At 34.6% G+C, this 19,637-nt stretch overlaps 1 protein-coding gene, 2 long non-coding RNA genes and 1 pseudogene across 3 annotated transcripts; 2 read left to right on the top strand and 2 right to left on the bottom strand.

The window, feature by feature from the left end:
- Positions 1-5,475: 5,475 nt before the first annotated feature.
- Positions 5,476-6,402, bottom strand: LOC124909685. The gene has a single exon (XM_047450339.1). The coding sequence runs from the start codon at positions 6,400-6,402 to the stop codon at positions 5,476-5,478; it is 927 nt and encodes a 308-aa protein (XP_047306295.1).
- Positions 6,403-6,602: 200 nt separating this feature from the next.
- On the bottom strand, positions 6,603-7,688 carry LOC124909684 (annotated as a pseudogene).
- A 14-nt stretch (positions 7,689-7,702) lies between these two features.
- On the top strand, positions 7,703-9,182 carry LOC124910404. Its single transcript, XR_007096412.1, has 3 exons — positions 7,703-8,360; positions 8,436-8,886; positions 8,954-9,182. It is a non-coding gene; the product is annotated as an uncharacterized LOC124910404 (long non-coding RNA).
- Positions 9,183-11,205: 2,023 nt separating this feature from the next.
- Positions 11,206-11,725, top strand: LOC124910405. The gene is made up of 2 exons (XR_007096413.1): positions 11,206-11,260; positions 11,328-11,725. It is a non-coding gene; the product is annotated as an uncharacterized LOC124910405 (long non-coding RNA).
- Positions 11,726-19,637: the final 7,912 nt, after the last annotated feature.

The raw sequence follows: 19,637 nt of genomic DNA, 5'->3' as shown, positions 1-19,637 counted from the left end.
TGGTTTGTAAACTAAAAAAATCCATATATGGTCTCAAACAAGCTTCTCGTCAATGGTATCACAAATTTCATGAAATTATTACCTCATTTGGTTTTGAGAGTAATGTAATTGATGATTGTGTATACCACAAGTTCTGTGGGAGTAGACATATTTTTCTGATTTTATATGTTGATGATATATTGCTCGCTAGCAATGATACAGGCTTACTGCATGAAACTAAAAGATTCTTTTCAACTAAGTTTGAAATGAAAGATCTTAGTGATGCCTCTTTTGTATTAGGAATTTAGATACATCGAGACCGTTCTCGAGGTATACTTGGATTGTCACAAAAGAACTACATTGAGAATGTACTAAAGAGATATGGCATGCAGGAATGTAAATCAGGAATTACCCTTGTTGTTAAAGGAGACAAATTTTGTCTTTAACAATGCCCTAAGAATGATCTTGAAGTTAAAGAAATGCAGAAAATCCCTTATGCATTTGTAGTAGGGAGTTTGATGTATGAACAAGTTTGTACTCGACCAGATTTGGCATACATTGTCGGAATGTTGGGAAAATATTTGAGTAACCCTTGTATGGATCATTGGATAGCAGTCAAGCGGGTTATGCGATATATAAAAAGAACTAAAGACTTCATGCTCACATATAAGAAATCGGACCAACTAGAGATCGTTGGATATTCAGACTCGGATTTTGCTAGATGCCAAGACAGTCGGAGATCCACTTCAGGTTATATCTTCATATTTGCTGGAGGAGCAATCTCATGGAAGAGTGTTAAACAAACACTCATAGCTTCCTCCACTATGGCCGCTGAATTTATAGCATGTCATGAGGCATCTAATCGTGGAATGTGGTTGCGGAATTTTGTCACTGGACTGAAAATTGTTGAAGGAATTGAAAGACCATTAAAGTTATTTTGTGACAATAAATCAACAGTCATGTATTCAAACAACAATAGGTTCAACCAAGTCAAAATACATTGACATAAAATTCCTAGTTGTTAAAGAAAGAGTTCAGAGTGATCATTTATATATAGAACATATTGGTACAAACTCTATGATTGCGGATCCGTTAACTAAGGGACTACCACCTAAGGTCTTTTTGGAGCATACTGATCGAATGGGTGTTATGTCATTTAAAGATATTCAGTTTTAGTGGGAGTTTGCTTCTATATATATGTAACACAGACTTATTGATTACTGCAGTTTATGGATAATAAAGAATTTTTATTACACTCTGTTTTCTTGAAAACTTTGATCTCATTAGGGACTAGTTAGAAGTTGACATGATTTATGATCACATTAGATGTCATTTCTATGCTACACATTCATACTATGATCTATGTCATTTAGTTATACTGATATTCGTGATCATTGATGGGTTGAATTACGAACTAATGTAATTAAAACCTCTTTGGTCCAATGTTTATATAATTAATGGACGAGATTGATTTAGAGTGACTTTAAATTATGATAGCTACATTATTTGCGCATAAAGATGAACACATTTAATTACATATATTGTCCAAGTGGGAGATTGTTAGATTTATTGGACTAATATATATAAATAATGTGTTTGGGCTATTGTTTATTCAGAACCCAATTGATAAAGTGATTCACTAAAGTATTTTGGTTATTGGACTAAGTCATGTTTGGTTATTAGTATGGTACAGTTTATTATGTGTAGAAACCGGATATTTATTTAATATTTATGATGGATTAAATAATAAATAAATAACAATATAAATATGGTTGTGGTCCCCGATTCATAGATGTCAGTTTCATTTCTCATAACCTCCATCGTTAGAGAGAAGCAAGAGAGACGGTCTATAGAATTGGAAGATCCAACCTGTGGTAACTCATAAGTTTTGGGCAATGACATCAGGCACGCTTCCACTTAATTTATCATATCGATTTATTAACATAGAGAATCATTAATCTTGTTTTGTCTAGTTAAACACTAATATAATGTTAAAGATTATAGATCATGACTAAAGAAAACTATTAGATAATTCGGACTAAAACAAGATAAGAATAAATATATCTAACAACTCAAACTCGACTCGTTTAGAACTCGCTTGCAACATAGGACGTCACAGTAGGTGAAAATCTTCACTTTTTTAGGGTTATTAAATATAAATGTATTAATAAATATTAATATATGTTAGAAGATTACTAAAGATGGCAAGCAATAAAATAAATATAAATTTAACGTGTTCACAAAGTTAAATTTGGTTACTTACACCCAGAAAAGATAATATCATTAAAAAGATCTAAACAAAAATTACACCATAATAGTCTATGGTTATTACACAAGTTTATATAATACTCGGTTCTTCAAAACTTTAACCGATACTGAATTATACTGACAATAATGATCTCAAGACAAAAACGTCAACTTTCTAAAATGCATAGCTGTACTTTTAAATAAGTTCCAACAGATGTGTAAAAATTAGGATATAGTTGATATAAAATTCTAACATATTTTGGTTACGTACACCTATAAGAGAGAATATTATTAAAAAGATCATAATAAAAATTATATCATAATAGTCTATGGTTATTACACGAATTAGACTGAAAGCGATGGTCTCAAACCAAATACCACTTTTAAATAAGTCCCAACAAATATAGAATCATAATAAATATAAAATTCTATCATGTATATAATCCTATATAGAATCATAATATATATAATCATAACATATATAAAATCATAATCCTAAAAGATATAAAATTATAATCGATATAGAATTGTGTCGACCATTAAGAAAACTCAAATATACAAGTCTACTCAACAATATATTAATAAATATTAAATGAGGTTTTAAACTAGTCTTTAAACGAACATGTTTACGAGTTCATAGATGGGTCTCTAAATGAACATTTTCACGAGTTTCTAAACGAACTCGAGTTCAGCTTGTTAAGACTAGAACGAGTTTGATCGAGTTTTTTACATAATCAAGATTAGAATAACTCACAAGTAACTCTATTTTTACGTCCTAACGACATCACTAAATTATAAAAAAAATGATATATATTTATAAAAGATAATGAGATAGATAAATGAGTGATGGAGATAATATATTAAAATATTACATTTTTGTGAATTCCAAGATGTCACAAAATCAATCTTTTGTAGAAATATTGTTTAAAATTTTGATTAAAAAAAACTCCTAATAAAGAAGATGATTAGTTCACTCTTGTGTATAAATGAGTTATTTAATCAACAAAGAGTATACATATATATAATAAATGATAAAATTTATAAACAATTAAAATTAAACCGAGATTAATCTCAAATAATCAAAATCGAATACGATTCCAACATAAAACATAATAATAGTCTCTCACGAAAAAAATTAGGTCGGCGCCTTTTTATTTATTTATAATATCGTTTATCTCTTTTTTTTCATTTTTAACGACAAATTTAACACTATGTTTTAATTACTTTAGTTTAAGTCATTTTTATGAAATCAAATATATTTTTATTCAAAACTTTTATATAAAGTATTAAATTTAAATAATATTTTTTCAGTTACACAGAGAGATATTGATTTCTTAATTTAGTTAGTTTAATTGATTAATTATTTCCTTGATGAAGCAAATATTGTAAAAGGGCTTTCTTTCTTGTAGAGAATCCATTGCCGATTTCGATTCCTCCAGTAAGACTGTCTTAAAATTGGTTTTTTATTATTCTCTGTCATCCATTCTTCTCCTCTTTATTATCGATTCCATATATCTCAAATTCATTGCGCTGACTGACTGGTCTTAGGGTTGCCGCATCAAAACCCCATCAACAGTCAGCGGCTATTTAACTATTTGATCCAGCTTTTTCAAGGTTTCTGAATTCTCCGATTGATTCAGATTCATTTGGGCTGGACATGGGTTGTTGTTAATTTCTTCGATTCTATAGTAAATCTGTGAAAACTAAATATTTTCTGTGGGTGGGCAAAGGGTTATGAGAATTTGAGTTGGGTTTGTTGTTTAATCAGAGCTTCTTAAATGGGCGGAGAGGATCTGATTGAAGTCAAGTTCAGGCTTGCAGATGGGAGTGACATTGGACCAAATCAGTATAGCCCTACTACTACTACTGTGGGATCTTTGAAGGAAAAACTAGTCGCGCATTGGCCAAAAGGTTCAATCTTTGTTATATTTTTAATTGGTTGTTTGTAGATTCGTTTTTATTAATAATTCATTTGCATCAGTTTTTTGTAGATGATAGATTGATTGATCTTTATGAGGGTGAAATCTGTTTAGGATTATGAATTGTTTAAGACAGACAGACAGACAGACCAGACCCCCTTTAGAAGGGAGGACATGAAATGGTCTGGAAGTGAACCTTTTTTCAATGGCTGCAAATGCCATATCATGTGAATCTCCAATTCCTACAAAATGTGTTTTTGATGCACTAAGCATACAAGTATGCTTGCATTGATCTTGATTGAACGAAATGAAGGCTAGGTAGATGTAGGACAGTCCTCGGGACCCAAAAGGTTGAGGCCTTAGGTTCGATGTCACAACTAAGAACCCCTTGATCAAAGTGGGGAGCCCAAGGAAAAACCCTGGTCTCGAATAAGATATGTCTAGACTCTAATCATATGGACTAAAGTATATGTATCATTTTATTTTATTGTGAATATGTTGAACATTTTTATTTAATTTTATTTTAATTGACAGATTATTCTTTAAAGAGTAGCATGGTTTATTTGATCAAATACAAATATATATATATATAAATAGAAAACATATATTACTAATTTTAAAATTTAATAGGGTAGTTAATTATTTAAACAGAAAATAATTAATTATTTATATCATATTTTTGATTAATTTTTAGTTTTTTTGTTAATGTTAATATTTTAAAATTTTATTTGATGTTAAATTTAACTTATTTTACAAAATAATAATTTAGTTTTTTTTTTGTTTTGTTTTAACACTAAATATTTATTCAAAATATTAATATTATTGTAATATTTATATATTATCAACTATTTTGTATTGTTACTCCAATTCTCACATTTTAAATTCAAATAAAATAAGAAATTTTTTATAAAATTACATTGTTAAAATTCAAAGTATCTAGATCTCTTTCAATATAAGAATTCAAAATAATATTTTTTGCAAAAATTTTAACAACACCGACTATTTGAAACTGTAGTGAGATTAATTCGAAATTATAATAACATTCATTAAATTGAGTCAAACACTCTACAATACACAAATATCATAGTAACATTCATTAAAACTGAGTCCAACACTCTACAATACACACAGTAACTTCAAATAAAAGCAATTGATTAGTTAAACGTGTTTACAACATATTAATACAAATAACAAAACTATGATTAGAAGAAAAAATTACAATGCCTTAAAGCATAATACAACATTCAACGTACAGAAGAAAATAAAAAAAAAAAATTCAAACTTGGATCCTCCTTCAAGTTAATAACACGGAAGAGATGGATGGAGCGCCTTAAAAACATTCGCGCAGGAACTCGTCCATTAATGCAGAGAGCTGTTGCGATTGCTGCGCGGGCGGTGCAAATTGCATGTGATCATCGGAACAAAGAGATGACAAAAGCCAGTCCGATGATGCTTGGTTTATTATTGTATTTGAGGAGGAGGGGACTTGAGGATTGAAATTGAGATGTTGATCCATCTGCATCTGCCAATCCCCATTAATAATGTCCCCTGCTGTATTTGAGGAGGAGGGGACTTGAGGATTGAAATTGAGATGTTGATCCATCTGCATCTGCCAACCACCATTAATAATGTCCTCTGCCCATGGCAATGACGGAAGATCATCAGAAACAACAGGAGGAACGCAAATAGTTTCTGACACGATGGGTAGATCGTCAATAAGTGATATTATTTCATCAGAATAAATGTCGTCGGAATAAAAATGAGATGCCGCCGGCGGCTGCGGATCGGGAGTAAAGAGTTGATAACCAGCATTATTTTCTGAATTATAAAGATTGGAGAAGCTTTGCTGCTGCTGCGATTTGAGGAACTCCATTTTAGAATTGATGATGTGAAGCTTTGCTGCGATTTGGTCGGAGAAAATCTTTAAAGAATTTGAGGACAAACCATTAACCAACGATAAAATAGAATCTCTATTCCAAGAACAGGGGGGCCGGGGACTTGTTCGTCGTCGAAATTGATCGGTTGTTCCTCCGACTCCGCTCTTATTATTACTACTATTAAGTAATTTGGAGGATCGGTGTTCCTTGTATCGCCTGAGAATGGGTTTGAGTTGGTTAGGATTTTCCGGCCAAGTCTCCACTTCTCTTCCGTCGGCCGAGAAAGATAAGATGCACACATCAACGCTACACAGCGTAGATAATTCCGAAGTTTTTTTCTTAATGTTATTCAACGTAGTAGACGAACAAGATTTCACCATTTCCGATCGATCGATCCTTCCTTCCTTCTTTCCTGTACGTAGAGAGTAGAGTAGAGTAGAGTAGAGTAGAGGAACTATATCTTTTCTTATTACCGTTTGTTTGTTTGTTTATTTATATTTAAACTTAAACTAACCTAAACAACTCAATAACCTAATAATTAGCCCAGCCCAATTAATTATTATTTCCCACTTGCGCTTGCTTAATCACCACGCCACACCATACGCGTACGCGTTTTATTATATCTAACTAGTGCAAGCAATCTCCATCCTCTCAATAAAGCACCGCCTGTAACATCAATATACTTGTTCGCGTAGATCATAGCATAGCAGCATCCAGATTTCTATGCTTGGCATATTGATTGAATTCCCAATTCAAATATCAGATCCGAGTTATTCCGTTCCATACTGATGGCGCTATCCAGAGATTTCAACGCCTCCGATTGAAGACGAGATCTCTCGTAATCCGACGATGAAACCTTGGCTTGTTCTCCGTAACAAAGCCACAATAACCGAAGACAAACACCATGCTGCATATGTTTATTTATCCCGTAAGCATTTGTTATCGCACTCCGAGCATATTGAACGCCTTCAGCCGCCACACACTGATCCTCGCTGCAAATCTTGGCGGCCAGTAATAGAGAGGTGAAATCATCTATCTGGTTTCTCATTTTCCAATTCAACGCAACCTTATCTCCTCCTCCACTGTAACAGAGCGCCATCGCTTTCCAACGATCATTTCGAGGTAAGATTCCTGGCATAACCTCCTCTAATAGTTTTGCTAAAACACAAGTCTGTCCGCATAAAGATAGAGCTAGATAGAGTAAGATGTTCTAGAACTGATGGAATATCCCATTTAACCTTCCCTTGCGAAACTTTCTTCATCACAATCATTAGCACAAGTATAATAGCCTCTTCTAGATTGTTTTTAGGAACATACTGACTGACCTTCAATTGGAACACTCAAACTCGGTGGTGGTGTCACATCCATTCCACTATATATATAGTAAAAAAACTGCAAACGATTTCTGAATTCTTGCACAACAGTCATTGTCTAGGTTCCATTGAGTAAGAAGAGCAGATCTATAAGCTGCCAATGTTCCTTGAAAGCAACCAATCTGTCTCCATAGCTCTGGAAGAAGCTCTACAGCTCGACTAACTGTTTCTTGCAACCTAGTATCTACCATTACTTCAGCTATTCCATTACTAAATATCTTCTCTACACCATCCAGTACCTTTTTACACTCTTGAGCAGCCTCTGCAAAACCAAAACCAATTCTCTTTAGTTTTAATTACAAGCACATTGCAGTTAAAGAGCTTAGAGTAATAATTACTGTGTTCATCACAATTAGGTTATATTCTTCCTTGTTGCATATCTTGATTCTCACATTTAGGTTATGAGAGCCAGTTCTTCAATATCTGTTACGATTTGGATTCAATAGTCTTATCTATTCTGTTATTTGAGTCAGGTCAACATCAGTATATCTATTATGTCACTCTCAAGTCTCAACTGGTGGAAATTGACAGTTCAACCACAAAGTTCATCTTATAAAGGTATGAATCTTCCTCCTGCCAATTACATTTTTGTAATGTTCATTCTACAGCAACTACTAGTGTAGACCAGGCGTAATTGCTGGTAAGTCTGCTGGAATGGAAGTGGTTGTTGTTCCATCTCTTCCAAAACAGACCCATTGATCTTTTCACTGCAGCAGATGAATTGATTAATTCCCTTCTCGACTTGCGTCCAGAAAAATGGGGCCTGCCTCCTTTCGATGATTGTAAAGTCTTCTTCTATTTATTCATCATGATCATATCTTTATCAGCTTCCCTTAATCATATAACACTACATTTAAGTATCATTATATGGGTTGAAGGAACTCTGCCTTTAGAACCTTGGCATATAAGAGGTCCTGTTATTAAAGGATATGGTCATGGTTCAAAGGTTCTTGGAATTCCTACAGGTCCGGTTAAGTTTATTGAAATTAATTTTATAAAATTATTTTCCTTATTTAACTGAAACTTTATACATCTTTCAGCTAATTTGTCAGCCGAGGGCTTCTCTGATACGCTGTCAGAACATCCTTCGGGTGTATATTTTGGTTGGGCTGGATTGTCAGGACGAGGAATTTACAAGATGGTGATGAGTATCGGATGGAAACCATATTTTAACAATGCTGAAAAATACTATATTGAGTCTATATTCATCTTGAAAACATATTTGGAAACACTTTTTTGAGTCTCGATGAAACCATCAGTAAATTTATTTGAATTTTTTATGTTGAGTATCTGAAACAAAACTTATTGACTGTTTCTCATCTAAATCCATATAAAGTAAGTGTCTTCAAATGGTTATAAACGTTTTCCTTATACTGTGGAATGAATCGTGGTTATAAAAACTTTCAGGAGCCATGGTTGCTTCATGAATTCAACGATGATTTTTATGGCGAGGAATTAAGACTTGTGATTGTTGGCTATATACGCCCAGAGGTACCCGAATAATGTTATTCAGTTTCCTTCTTCTCCTATTAACTGACATTAAGATTTGAATTGACAGGCGAATTTTCCATCACTTGATAGCTTAATTGAGAAAATCCATGATGATGGAAGAATTGCTGATAGAGCACTTGGACTTCCTTTATACTCAAAATACAAGCAAGAAAGATTCATATTTATTGTCATTGGACAATGGTATAATGGTATAGTTAGTAATCATCATTATTTGATAAATTCTTCATTCAATGAAGAAACTGTCATACCACCACTCCACTAGGGGTGGCCATGTAACTCGAATTTATCGAATAATACGCCTAAACCAACTGAACGTTATCGAAACAATCATTAATCTGTTTAAACTGAAGTTAAACCGAGCTTTACCAGTTTGGAGTTGGTTTAAACAGGCCAGTCATTCAACAGACTTTTAATGCTCCAAAATACCATTAGTTACTTCTTTTTTCTTAATAATATCCGTTAACCTAAAATGAAACCAGATTTAACATACATTAATTAATTTAAGTTTATTATATACTAGCATGTATCCCGTGCATTTGCACGAGTAATAATATAAAAAACCGTGAAAAAAATATTACGGTAAAATTTTTATAGGCGGGTCAACCCAAATATCCATTTACTCTCACATATATCCAAATTAACTACAAATATCCATTTACTCTCACATATATCCAAATTAACTACAGCTCTCGACCCGACAATCCGGACACTTTAAAAATTAAGCATTATATATATATAGATTAGTTAATTAAAAAGTTGAACTTATATTGTTAAAATGTCACGGGTTTATCAAATTTTAGGTTGAATTTAAAATATAAAGTGTTATTATAGTCTAGTTGGTTAAAATGTTGTACTTGTTTTGATAGGTTGCAAGTTCAAACCATACTTATAACATTTTTAATTTTATTTTTAACCGTTTTAAGTTTATGGGGTTAACCCACAATCCGACCCAATTATCCATTTACTCTCACATATATCCAAATTATCCATTTACTCTCACATATATTCAAATTAACCACAGCTCTCGATCCGGTAATCCGGACACTTTAAAAATTAAGCATCATTATATATATATAGAATCGTGGTTATAAAAACTTTCAGGAGCCATGGTTGCTTCATGAATTCAACGATGATTTTTATGGAGAGGAATTAAGACTTGTGATTGTTGGCTATATACGCCCAGAGGTACCCGGATAATGTTATTCAGTTTCCTTCTTCTCCGATTAACTGACATTAAGATTTGAATTGACAGACGAATTTTCCATCACTTGATAGCTTAATTGAGAAAATCCATGATGATGGAAGAATTGCTGATAGAGCACTTGGACTTCCTTTATACTCCAAATACAAGCAAGATTCATATTTATTGTCATTGGACAATGGTATAGTTAGTAATCATCATAATAATGATGCTATTTGATAAATTTGTCATTCAATGAAGAAACTGTCATACCACCACTCCACTAGGGGTGGCCATGTAACTCGAATTTATCGAATAATACGCCTAAACCAACTGAACGTTATCGAAACAATCATTAATCTGTTTAAACTGAAGTTAAACCGAGCTGTACCAGTTTGGAGTTGGTTTAAACAGGCCAGTCATTCAACAGACTTTTAATGCTCCAAAACACCATTAGTTACTTCTTTTTTCTTAATAATATCCGTTAACCTAAAATGAAACCAGATTTAACATACATTAATTAATTTAAGTTTATTATATACTAGCATGTATCCCGTGCATTTGCACGAGTAATAATATAAAAAACCGTAAAAAAAATATTACGGTAAAAATTTTATGGGCGGGTCAACCCAAGTATCCATTTACTCTCACATATATCCAAATTAACTACAGCTCTCGACCCGACAATCCGGACACTTTAAAAATTAAGCATTATATATATATATAGATTAGTTAGTTAAAAAGTTGAACTTATATTGTTAAAATGTCACGGGTTTATCAAATTTTAGGTTGAATTTAAAATATAAAGTGTTATTATAGTCTAGTTGGTTAAAATGTTGTACTTGTTTTGATAGGTTGCAAGTTCAAACCATACTTATAACATTTTTAATTTTATTTTTAACCGTTTTAAGTTTATGGGGTTAACCCACAATTCGACCCAATTATCCATTTACTCTCACATATATCCAAATTATCCATTTACTCTCACATATATTCAAATTAACCACAGCTCTCAATCCGGCAATCCGGACACTTTAAAAATTAAGCATCATTATATATATATAGAATCGTGGTTATAAAAACTTTCAGGAGCCATGGTTGCTTCATGAATTCAACAATGATTTTTATGGAGAGGAATTAAGACTTGTGATTGTTGGCTATATACGCCCAGAGGTACCCGGATAATGTTATTCAGTTTCCTTCTTCTCCGATTAACTGACATTAAGATTTGAATTGACAGGCGAATTTTCCATCACTTGATAGCTTAATTGAGAAAATCCATGATGATGGAAGAATTGCTGATAGAGCACTTGGACTTCCTTTATACTCCAAATACAAGCAAGATTCATATTTATTGTCATTGGACAATGGTATAGTTAGTAATCATCATAATAATGATGCTATTTGATAAATTTGTCATTCAATGAAGAAACTGTCATACCACCACTCCACTAGGGGTGGCCATGTAACTCGAATTTATCGAATAATACGCCTAAACCAACTGAACGTTATCGAAACAATCATTAATCTGTTTAAACTGAAGTTAAACCGAGCTTTACCAGTTTGGAGTTGGTTTAAACAGGCCAGTCATTCAACAGACTTTTAATGCTCCAAAACACCATTAGTTACTTCTTTTTTCTTAATAATATCCGTTAACCTAAAATGAAACCAGATTTAACATACATTAATTAATTTAAGTTTATTATATACTATCATGTATCCCGTGCATTTGCACGAGTAATAATATAAAAAACCGTGAAAAAAATATTACGGTAAAAATTTTATGGGCGGGTCAACCCAAGTATCCATTTACTCTCACATATATCCAAATTAACTACAGCTCTCGACCCGACAATCCGGACACTTTAAAAATTAAGCATTATATATATATATAGATTAGTTAGTTAAAAAGTTGAACTTATATTGTTAAAATGTCACGGGTTTATCAAATTTTAGGTTGAATTTAAAATATAAAGTGTTATTATAGTCTAGTTGGTTAAAATGTTGTACTTGTTTTGATAGGTTGCAAGTTCAAACCATATTTATAACATTTTTAATTTTATTTTTAACCGTTTTAAGTTTATGGGGTTAACCCACAATTCGACCCAATTATCCATTTACTCTCACATATATCCAAATTATTCATTTACTCTCACATATATTCAAATTAACCACAGCTCTCAATCCGGCAATCCGGACACTTTAAAAATTAAGCATCATTATATATATATAGAATCGTGGTTATAAAAACTTTTAGGAGCCATGGTTGCTTCATGAATTCAACGATGATTTTTATGGAGAGGAATTAAGACTTGTGATTGTTGGCTATATACGCCCAGAGGTACCCGGATAATGTTATTCAGTTTCCTTCTTCTCCGATTAACTGACATTAAGATTTGAATTGACAGGCGAATTTTCCATCACTTGATAGCTTAATTGAGAAAATCCATGATGATGGAAGAATTGCTGATAGAGCACTTGGACTTCCTTTATACTCCAAATACAAGCAAGATTCATATTTATTGTCATTGGACAATGGTATAGTTAGTAATCATCATAATAATGATGCTATTTGATAAATTTGTCATTCAATGAAGAAATTGTCATACTACCACTCCACTAGGGGTGGCCATGTAACTCGAATTTATCGAATAATACGCCTAAACCAACTGAACGTTATCGAAACAATCATTAATCTGTTTAAACTGAAGTTAAACCGAGCTTTACCAGTTTGGAGTTGGTTTAAACAGGCCAGTCATTCAACAGACTTTTAATGCTCCAAAACACCATTAGTTACTTCTTTTTTCTTAATAATATCCGTTAACCTAAAATGAAACAAGATTTAACATACATTAATTAATTTAAGTTTATTATATACTAGCATGTATCCCGTGCATTTGCACGAGTAATAATATAAAAAACCGTGAAAAAAATATTACGGTAAAAATTTTATGGGCGGGTCAACCCAAGTATCCATATACTCTTACATATATCCAAATTAACTACAGCTCTCGACCCGACAATCCGGACACATTAAAAATTAAGCATTATATGTATATAGATTAGTTAGTTAAAAAGTTAAACTTATATTGTTAAAATGTCACGGGTTTATCAAATTTTAGGTTGAATTTAAAATATAAAGTGTTATTATAGTCTAGTTGGTTAAAATGTTGTACTTGTTTTGATAGGTTGCAAGTTCAAACCATACTTATAACATTTTTAATTTTATTTTTAACCGTTTTAAGTTTATGGGGTTAACCCACATTCCGACCCAATTATCCATTTACTCTCACATATATCCAAATTATCCATTTACTCTCACATATATTCAAATTAACCACAGCTCTCGATCCGGCAATCCGGACACTTTAAAAATTAAGCATCATTATATATATATAGATTAGTTAGTTAAAAAGTTGAACTTATATTGTTAAAATGTCACGCGTTTATCAAATTTTGGGTTGAATTTAAAATATAAAGTGTTATTACCCTAGTTGGTTAAGAGGTTATACTTGTTTTGTTAGGTTGTAAGTACGAACCATACCTATAACATTTTTAATTTTATTTTTAACCGTTTTAAGTTTATGGGTGGGTCAACCCACAATCCGACCCAAATATCCATTTACTTTCACATATATCCAAATTAATCACAGCTCTCGACTCACCAATCCGGACACTTTAAAAATTAAGCATTATTATATATATAGATTATATTATTTACTATAGAATTAAATAATGTTGTCCATGAGGAGAGGAGGAGTATGATGGTGATCACAGGAGAGGAGAGGAGAGGAGAAGAGAAGAGAAGAGAAGAGAAGAGAAGAGAAGAGAAGAGAAGAGAAGAGAAGAGGAGAGGAGAGGAGAGGAGAGGAGAGGAGAGGAGAGGAGAGGAGAGGAGAGGAGAGGAGAGGAGAGGAGAGGAGAGGAGAGGAGAGGAGAGGAGAGGAGAGGAGGGGAGAGGAGAGGAGGGGAGAGGAGCGCCGGGGAGAGGAGAGGAGGGGAGAGGAGGGGAGAGGAGAGGAGGGGAGAGGAGAGGAGAGGAGAGGAGAGGAGAGGAGAGGAGAGAAGAGAAGAGAAGAGACCTAATTTTGAACCTGAAAGCGTCAGATTCATGTGTGTGTAGGGAGATTATCATTTTACGGACACTGATTCATGTGTGTGTAGGGAGATTATCATTTTACGGACACTGGATCATCCAAATGTAATAAAGTTGGAGGGTTTAGTTATTACGAGTCGATCGAGAATGTCCTCTTCTGGTTTATACTTGGTATTCGAATATATATATATGGAGCATGATTTGGCTAGCTGGTCTTGCTGCCAGCCTAGACATCAGGTTTACTGTTTTAAAATTTTAAGTTATTATTATCTTCCATTGTAATATATACAATATATATATACAATGCAAAATTTGGTCTTCCTTATTGATTGACATGACTGACTGACTATTTCATGTCACAACAGGTGAAATGTTACCTGAAGCAAGTGTTGTCTGTCTGGACTTGAGCATTGTCACAGCCATCGCGTGCTTCATCCAGACATTAAAGGATCAAATTTACTTATTATTATTGATGATGATGGTATTCTTAGAATACCCGATTTTGGGTTGGCAACTATTGTAGTGTAGACCCCAACCACAACAACCCCATGACAAGTCGTCTGGTTACATTGTGGTATCGAGCTCCAGAGTTGCTAGCTTCTTGGAGCCACTGATTATGGATGGTGTAGGCATAGACAGACTTGTGGAGTGCTAGCTGGTGGTTGTATTTTACCTGGGAAATTAACCTATTTATTATGCCTGGACATATATTGTCACAGGCTTGGTCTTTTCACCAACGATCTGTGCGGCACTATTTATGATCTTTGTAAGATTGAATAACTAGTTAGTCTTACTCAACGCAACACTCGGCGTTTAATAGAATTGACACATGAATTTTAGAGAGAGAGTAATACTTAAAAAGAATAGTATTATATTACTCGAATACTTGGTGATTTACAATGTAGTACTTCACAGGTATTTATAGGACTAATTCTAGCTGTTACATTGATTGTGCACTAATTTAGGGATTCCTTATAATTATCAATCAAGGACATTCCTAATTAAGAACATTCCTTTTATATGTCAATTAGTGATGCACTAATCAAGGAATTCCTTTTAACTCTCAATTAGGTGCGCTAATCAAGGACCTTCCTTCCAGCTTCCTTCCAGTCTAGAATCTTCCTTGGGTTGGGCTTAAGAGGGCTCAAGCCTCCTCCTCTTCTTGGGCCAGGAGGATTGGGCCATGACATTCTCCTTAAGCCTTCTCTTCCTATGCCAGGAAGATTGGGCTGTGACATTCTCCCCCACTAAACGGGTTAGAAAGACAGCACGTCACTCGGATGATGTCTCCACATGAGATACAAGTTTTGAGTGACGTGCTGTCTTTCTAACCCGTTTCTTCTCTAAGAAAGGGCCTTCGTATTGCCTCACAAGCCCCTTATGAATTTTGGAAAATTGTCTCTCTTGATGGAGGAGAAGTTTTACTATCACTCGGTTTCCTCCGAACTCCAAGTGTTTTCTCTTCTTTTTCTCCCATTTCTTCATTCTTTTGGCGGTCTTGGCTATTTCGCACTTCTCTTTCTTGAATGGAAACTCCTCTGGTTGCCTCTTCAATTCCTCCAATTTGGGAGGTTTAATGCGATAAAGAACCGTCGCCGATGATTTAGTACGTTTGACTAACTCTTCTCTGTGATCCACCTCTCTCTTATGGTGGGATTTCTCTGATAATCGAGAGGGTATTACATCATGACCTTTCTCTAGGATAGTTGTAACTTCTGGATGTATCTTCTCTTTAGACGCAATTTTCTCATCTTCTTTCACAGTGACAAAAGATGATGATAGATGTCCTCCGCACCTTTTGAGAGTTGCATGGCAGATAGGTGCCTAGTTTCTCTCTTGCCCTCTCTTGTTAAAGGTATTGTGCGAGTATTACCTTGCTCTAGAATGTACATCATATTGGAAGAAGGGAGTAGGATGACATTTACCTTGTCTAGGAACTCTATGCCGAGAACCATTTTGTAGTCATCCATGTCGATAATAGAAAAATCCAGAAGGCCGGTCCACTCCCCCAAGTTGATCTTTACATTACGAGCAACTCCATAAGTCGCACTTAGTGCCGAGTTGACTGATTTAAGCCACCCTTTCTCTTTAGTGTACTTAATCCCCAGTCTTCTCGCCTCCTTTACCTCTAGAAAATTGTTGTTGGCTCCCGTATCCAACAAAGCTTTAACCATGTGGTTTCTTACTCTAGTTTCCACAAATAGTCGTCCTTTCTTCGCGGACTTTGACTTATCAAACTTTGCTGTAACGGCACTAAGTAGGTTTAACGACCCCAATCGAGCTTCATCGTGAAAGCGTTCTTGCTCCTCCATCAATGCTGATAGTTTGTTCTTCATTTGGCACTCTCTTGCTTTGTGCGGCCCTTCACAAAAGAAACACTTTATCCGAGGTTTCTCGTCCCGATCTCCTTTACCATTGGATTTGATAAACTTAATTGGGTCTTCATTGTTATGGAGATGGTCTCCACCATTTTCCCCATTGTCATTCCTCTCATAGGTCGACTTTGGTTTCTCTTGCCTTCTCATCTCGACAAGAGATTCAGCCACGGCAATTACGGAGCTTAGATCTTGGACATTATGTCGTTCCAATTCCAACTTCGCCCACATTTGTAGACCATCAGTGAAGGAAAACAAGGCTTCGTCGTCTGAGTAGTTAGGGATCTCAAGGAGAGTAGCGATGAACTCCTTGACATACTCCTTGATACTCCCTCTTTGTGAGAGCCGCCGCAACTTGGCCCTTGCTTCTCGAATAGCGTTTTCAGGATAGAACTGTCTCTTGAGTTCCTCCTTGAATTCACCCCAGGTATTGATAGAATACGTACCTTTTTCAATGTCGCTACTCCTTCGCCTCCACCACAACATTGCGGTGTCTTCCAGGTATGGCGTGGCAGTATCTATCTTCCTCGCCTCTTCTACTAGGCCGAGTGCTTTGAAATACTGGTCTAGACTCCATAAGAAGTTGTCGATCTCTTTCGCATTCCTCTTGCCTAAATATGCTTTAGGCCTTGGAATGTCTATCCTTATCGGATTGGGGACTCCTACAGACGCGCGTCCGCACTCTTGCGCAACCGCCTTCTTGAGTAACGCCACATCCTCTTCAGTATCTTAGAAGTCATTACCTTGAGTTTCTCAGTCAAGGTCCTGATTTCACCAAGGAGGGTCTGCTCCACGATCTGAGCTTGCTCTTGACATTTGGACAAGCCTTCATTTAGGGAACCTTGCATTCCTCCTCGGAGCTCGTCTCTCTCCTTCTCAAGCTCGGCAATGCGTTCCTCTAGGTCCCCGTCATTATCTTGTCTGTACGCCACGGTGAGTTCTACCTTCTCCAACCTGGCGATAATGTCAACGATAACATCTCTTTATCTTTATCTTTATCTTTCTTTGGTAGTTTTGGTTCCTCCCGTCTGAACTTTGCGAGAGTACCTACCATCTTCTCCGGTCCCGTGGGGAAGATTCTCTACTTCGTCCACGACCTTTGAATTTTCTTCCGATCTCTTCGTCATTTCAGCTCTGATATCAATTGTCACGGGCTTGGTCTTTTCACCAACGATCCGTGCAGCACTAGTTATGATCTTCGTAAGATTGAATAACTAGTCAGCCTTACTCAACGCAACACTCGGCGTTTAATAGAATTGACACAAGAATTTTAGAGAGAGAGTAACTCTTAAAAAGAATAGTATTATATTACTAGAATATTTGGTGATTTACAATGTAGTACTTCACAAGTATTTATAGGACTAATTCTAGCTGTTACATTGATTGTGCACTAATTAAGGGATTCCTTATAATTATCAATCAATAACATTCCTAATTAAGAACATTCCTTTTATATGTCAATTAGTGATGCACTAATCAAGGAATTCCTTTTAACTCTCAATTAGGTGCGCTAATCAAAGACCTTCCTTCCAGCTTCCTTTCAATCTAGAATCTTTCTTGGGTTGGGCTTAAGAGGGCTCAAGCCTCCACCTCTTCTTGGGCCAGGAGGATTGGGCCATGACATTCTTCTTAAGCCTCCTCTTCCTGGGCCAGGAAGATTGGGCTGTGACAATATACAGAGGTAGTAACTATCTATAAATTCTACTTGTTGTTGGCTGCTTGCTTGCTTGAGTATTGTTTTCTTGTTTCTGAAATGTGAAATCCTTTTAATTCATCCCCAATTGGAAAAGCTACTTCAGTTTTTGTCAACACTTTACCTGCTCATTTGATGAGATTTTATTCTCAACTGATTATTCTAATCAAGGGTTATTGCTTAATTGATGATTATGTAATGTTTTTTTTACTGTATCATTAATTTTATACGTCAATAACAAAAGGGTCTTTTTTTTTGTAACCTTTTCAAAAATGTGGATCAATGAAATGGAACGGTAGCATCCTTAAAATTAAAAAAAGGTCTTTTGAAATTGCTCCTTGTTGAAGCAAAAAGTTGATCACTCTTTTTTTTGGATTGGCCTATGTTTCTTCATTTACTGTTTCCCTTATGTTTGTTATACATATCTCTATTTTCTGTTAACAATTACTCCTTTATGTCTCCAAGATAGAACAATTACACAGGATATACAAACTATGTGGTTCTCCTTCTGATGATTACTGGAAAAAAGTTTAGGTCTCCCAATGCAACTGTGTTTAAGCCACGTCAGCCTTACAAGCGTTGTGTGTTTCTGAGACATTCAATCATTTTCCACAATCATCTCTTTCGCTGTATAATGAATCAAGATTGTTGTGTTTATACAATTGAAACAAATAAATGGTAATGTCTAAAGTTTTCTCACATTTACCCTATAACTTGCATGTATTAAAATGAACTATTGATTCTACCTAATGGGAAAGCTGTAGATTTTTCTACATACTAATTTCAAGTTGTTTGACTCCAGATCTGGAATACACAGGGAATGACATAATATTTTTCTGGTATTTGACTACTTTTTAAAAATTAAAAAGCAATTCTAAGTTAATTATTATGTGTTATTTTCATTTCATGTAGTTCTTTTCTTTTATTGTAAGTATGGTTTTGAGTCTTTATATATGGACCATTGTTCCTCAAACACGTTTAAAGGTCACACACAAATCTATTCTCACTTCGATATCAATTTTCAAATAACCTCATTAAATGTTACAATATCTGAGAAATCAGTTTTATTTTAGTTATTTGAATCTATATTAAAAAGAAGATAATAGTTGCAGAAGGAAAACATTGAGGTTGCAGAATCATGGCTTTATCGTCATCCTCGGCCCCCGCGGCCAAATGTGTGGTGGTAACGGTGCCGGCCCTAGTGCTTTCGGCGACTGTGGCTGCGGTATTCATGTTTTTCCTACTTTCATCTCAATCAGTGTGTAATCATCTCTTTCTCTAAAACAATTAAGCAATTAGTAAGTTACGCAGGCTCAATTACATCAGATTTGATTGAATAAAAATACCCATATATGCAAAATATATAGATAGATAGATCTACTTTAA

This window comes from Impatiens glandulifera, chromosome 7 (assembly GCF_907164915.1).
Source record: "Impatiens glandulifera chromosome 7, dImpGla2.1, whole genome shotgun sequence".
Taxonomy (NCBI): domain Eukaryota; kingdom Viridiplantae; phylum Streptophyta; class Magnoliopsida; order Ericales; family Balsaminaceae; genus Impatiens; species Impatiens glandulifera.
The sequence above is the reverse complement of the archived record's forward strand: the minus strand, read 5'-3'. Positions and strand labels throughout refer to the sequence as shown.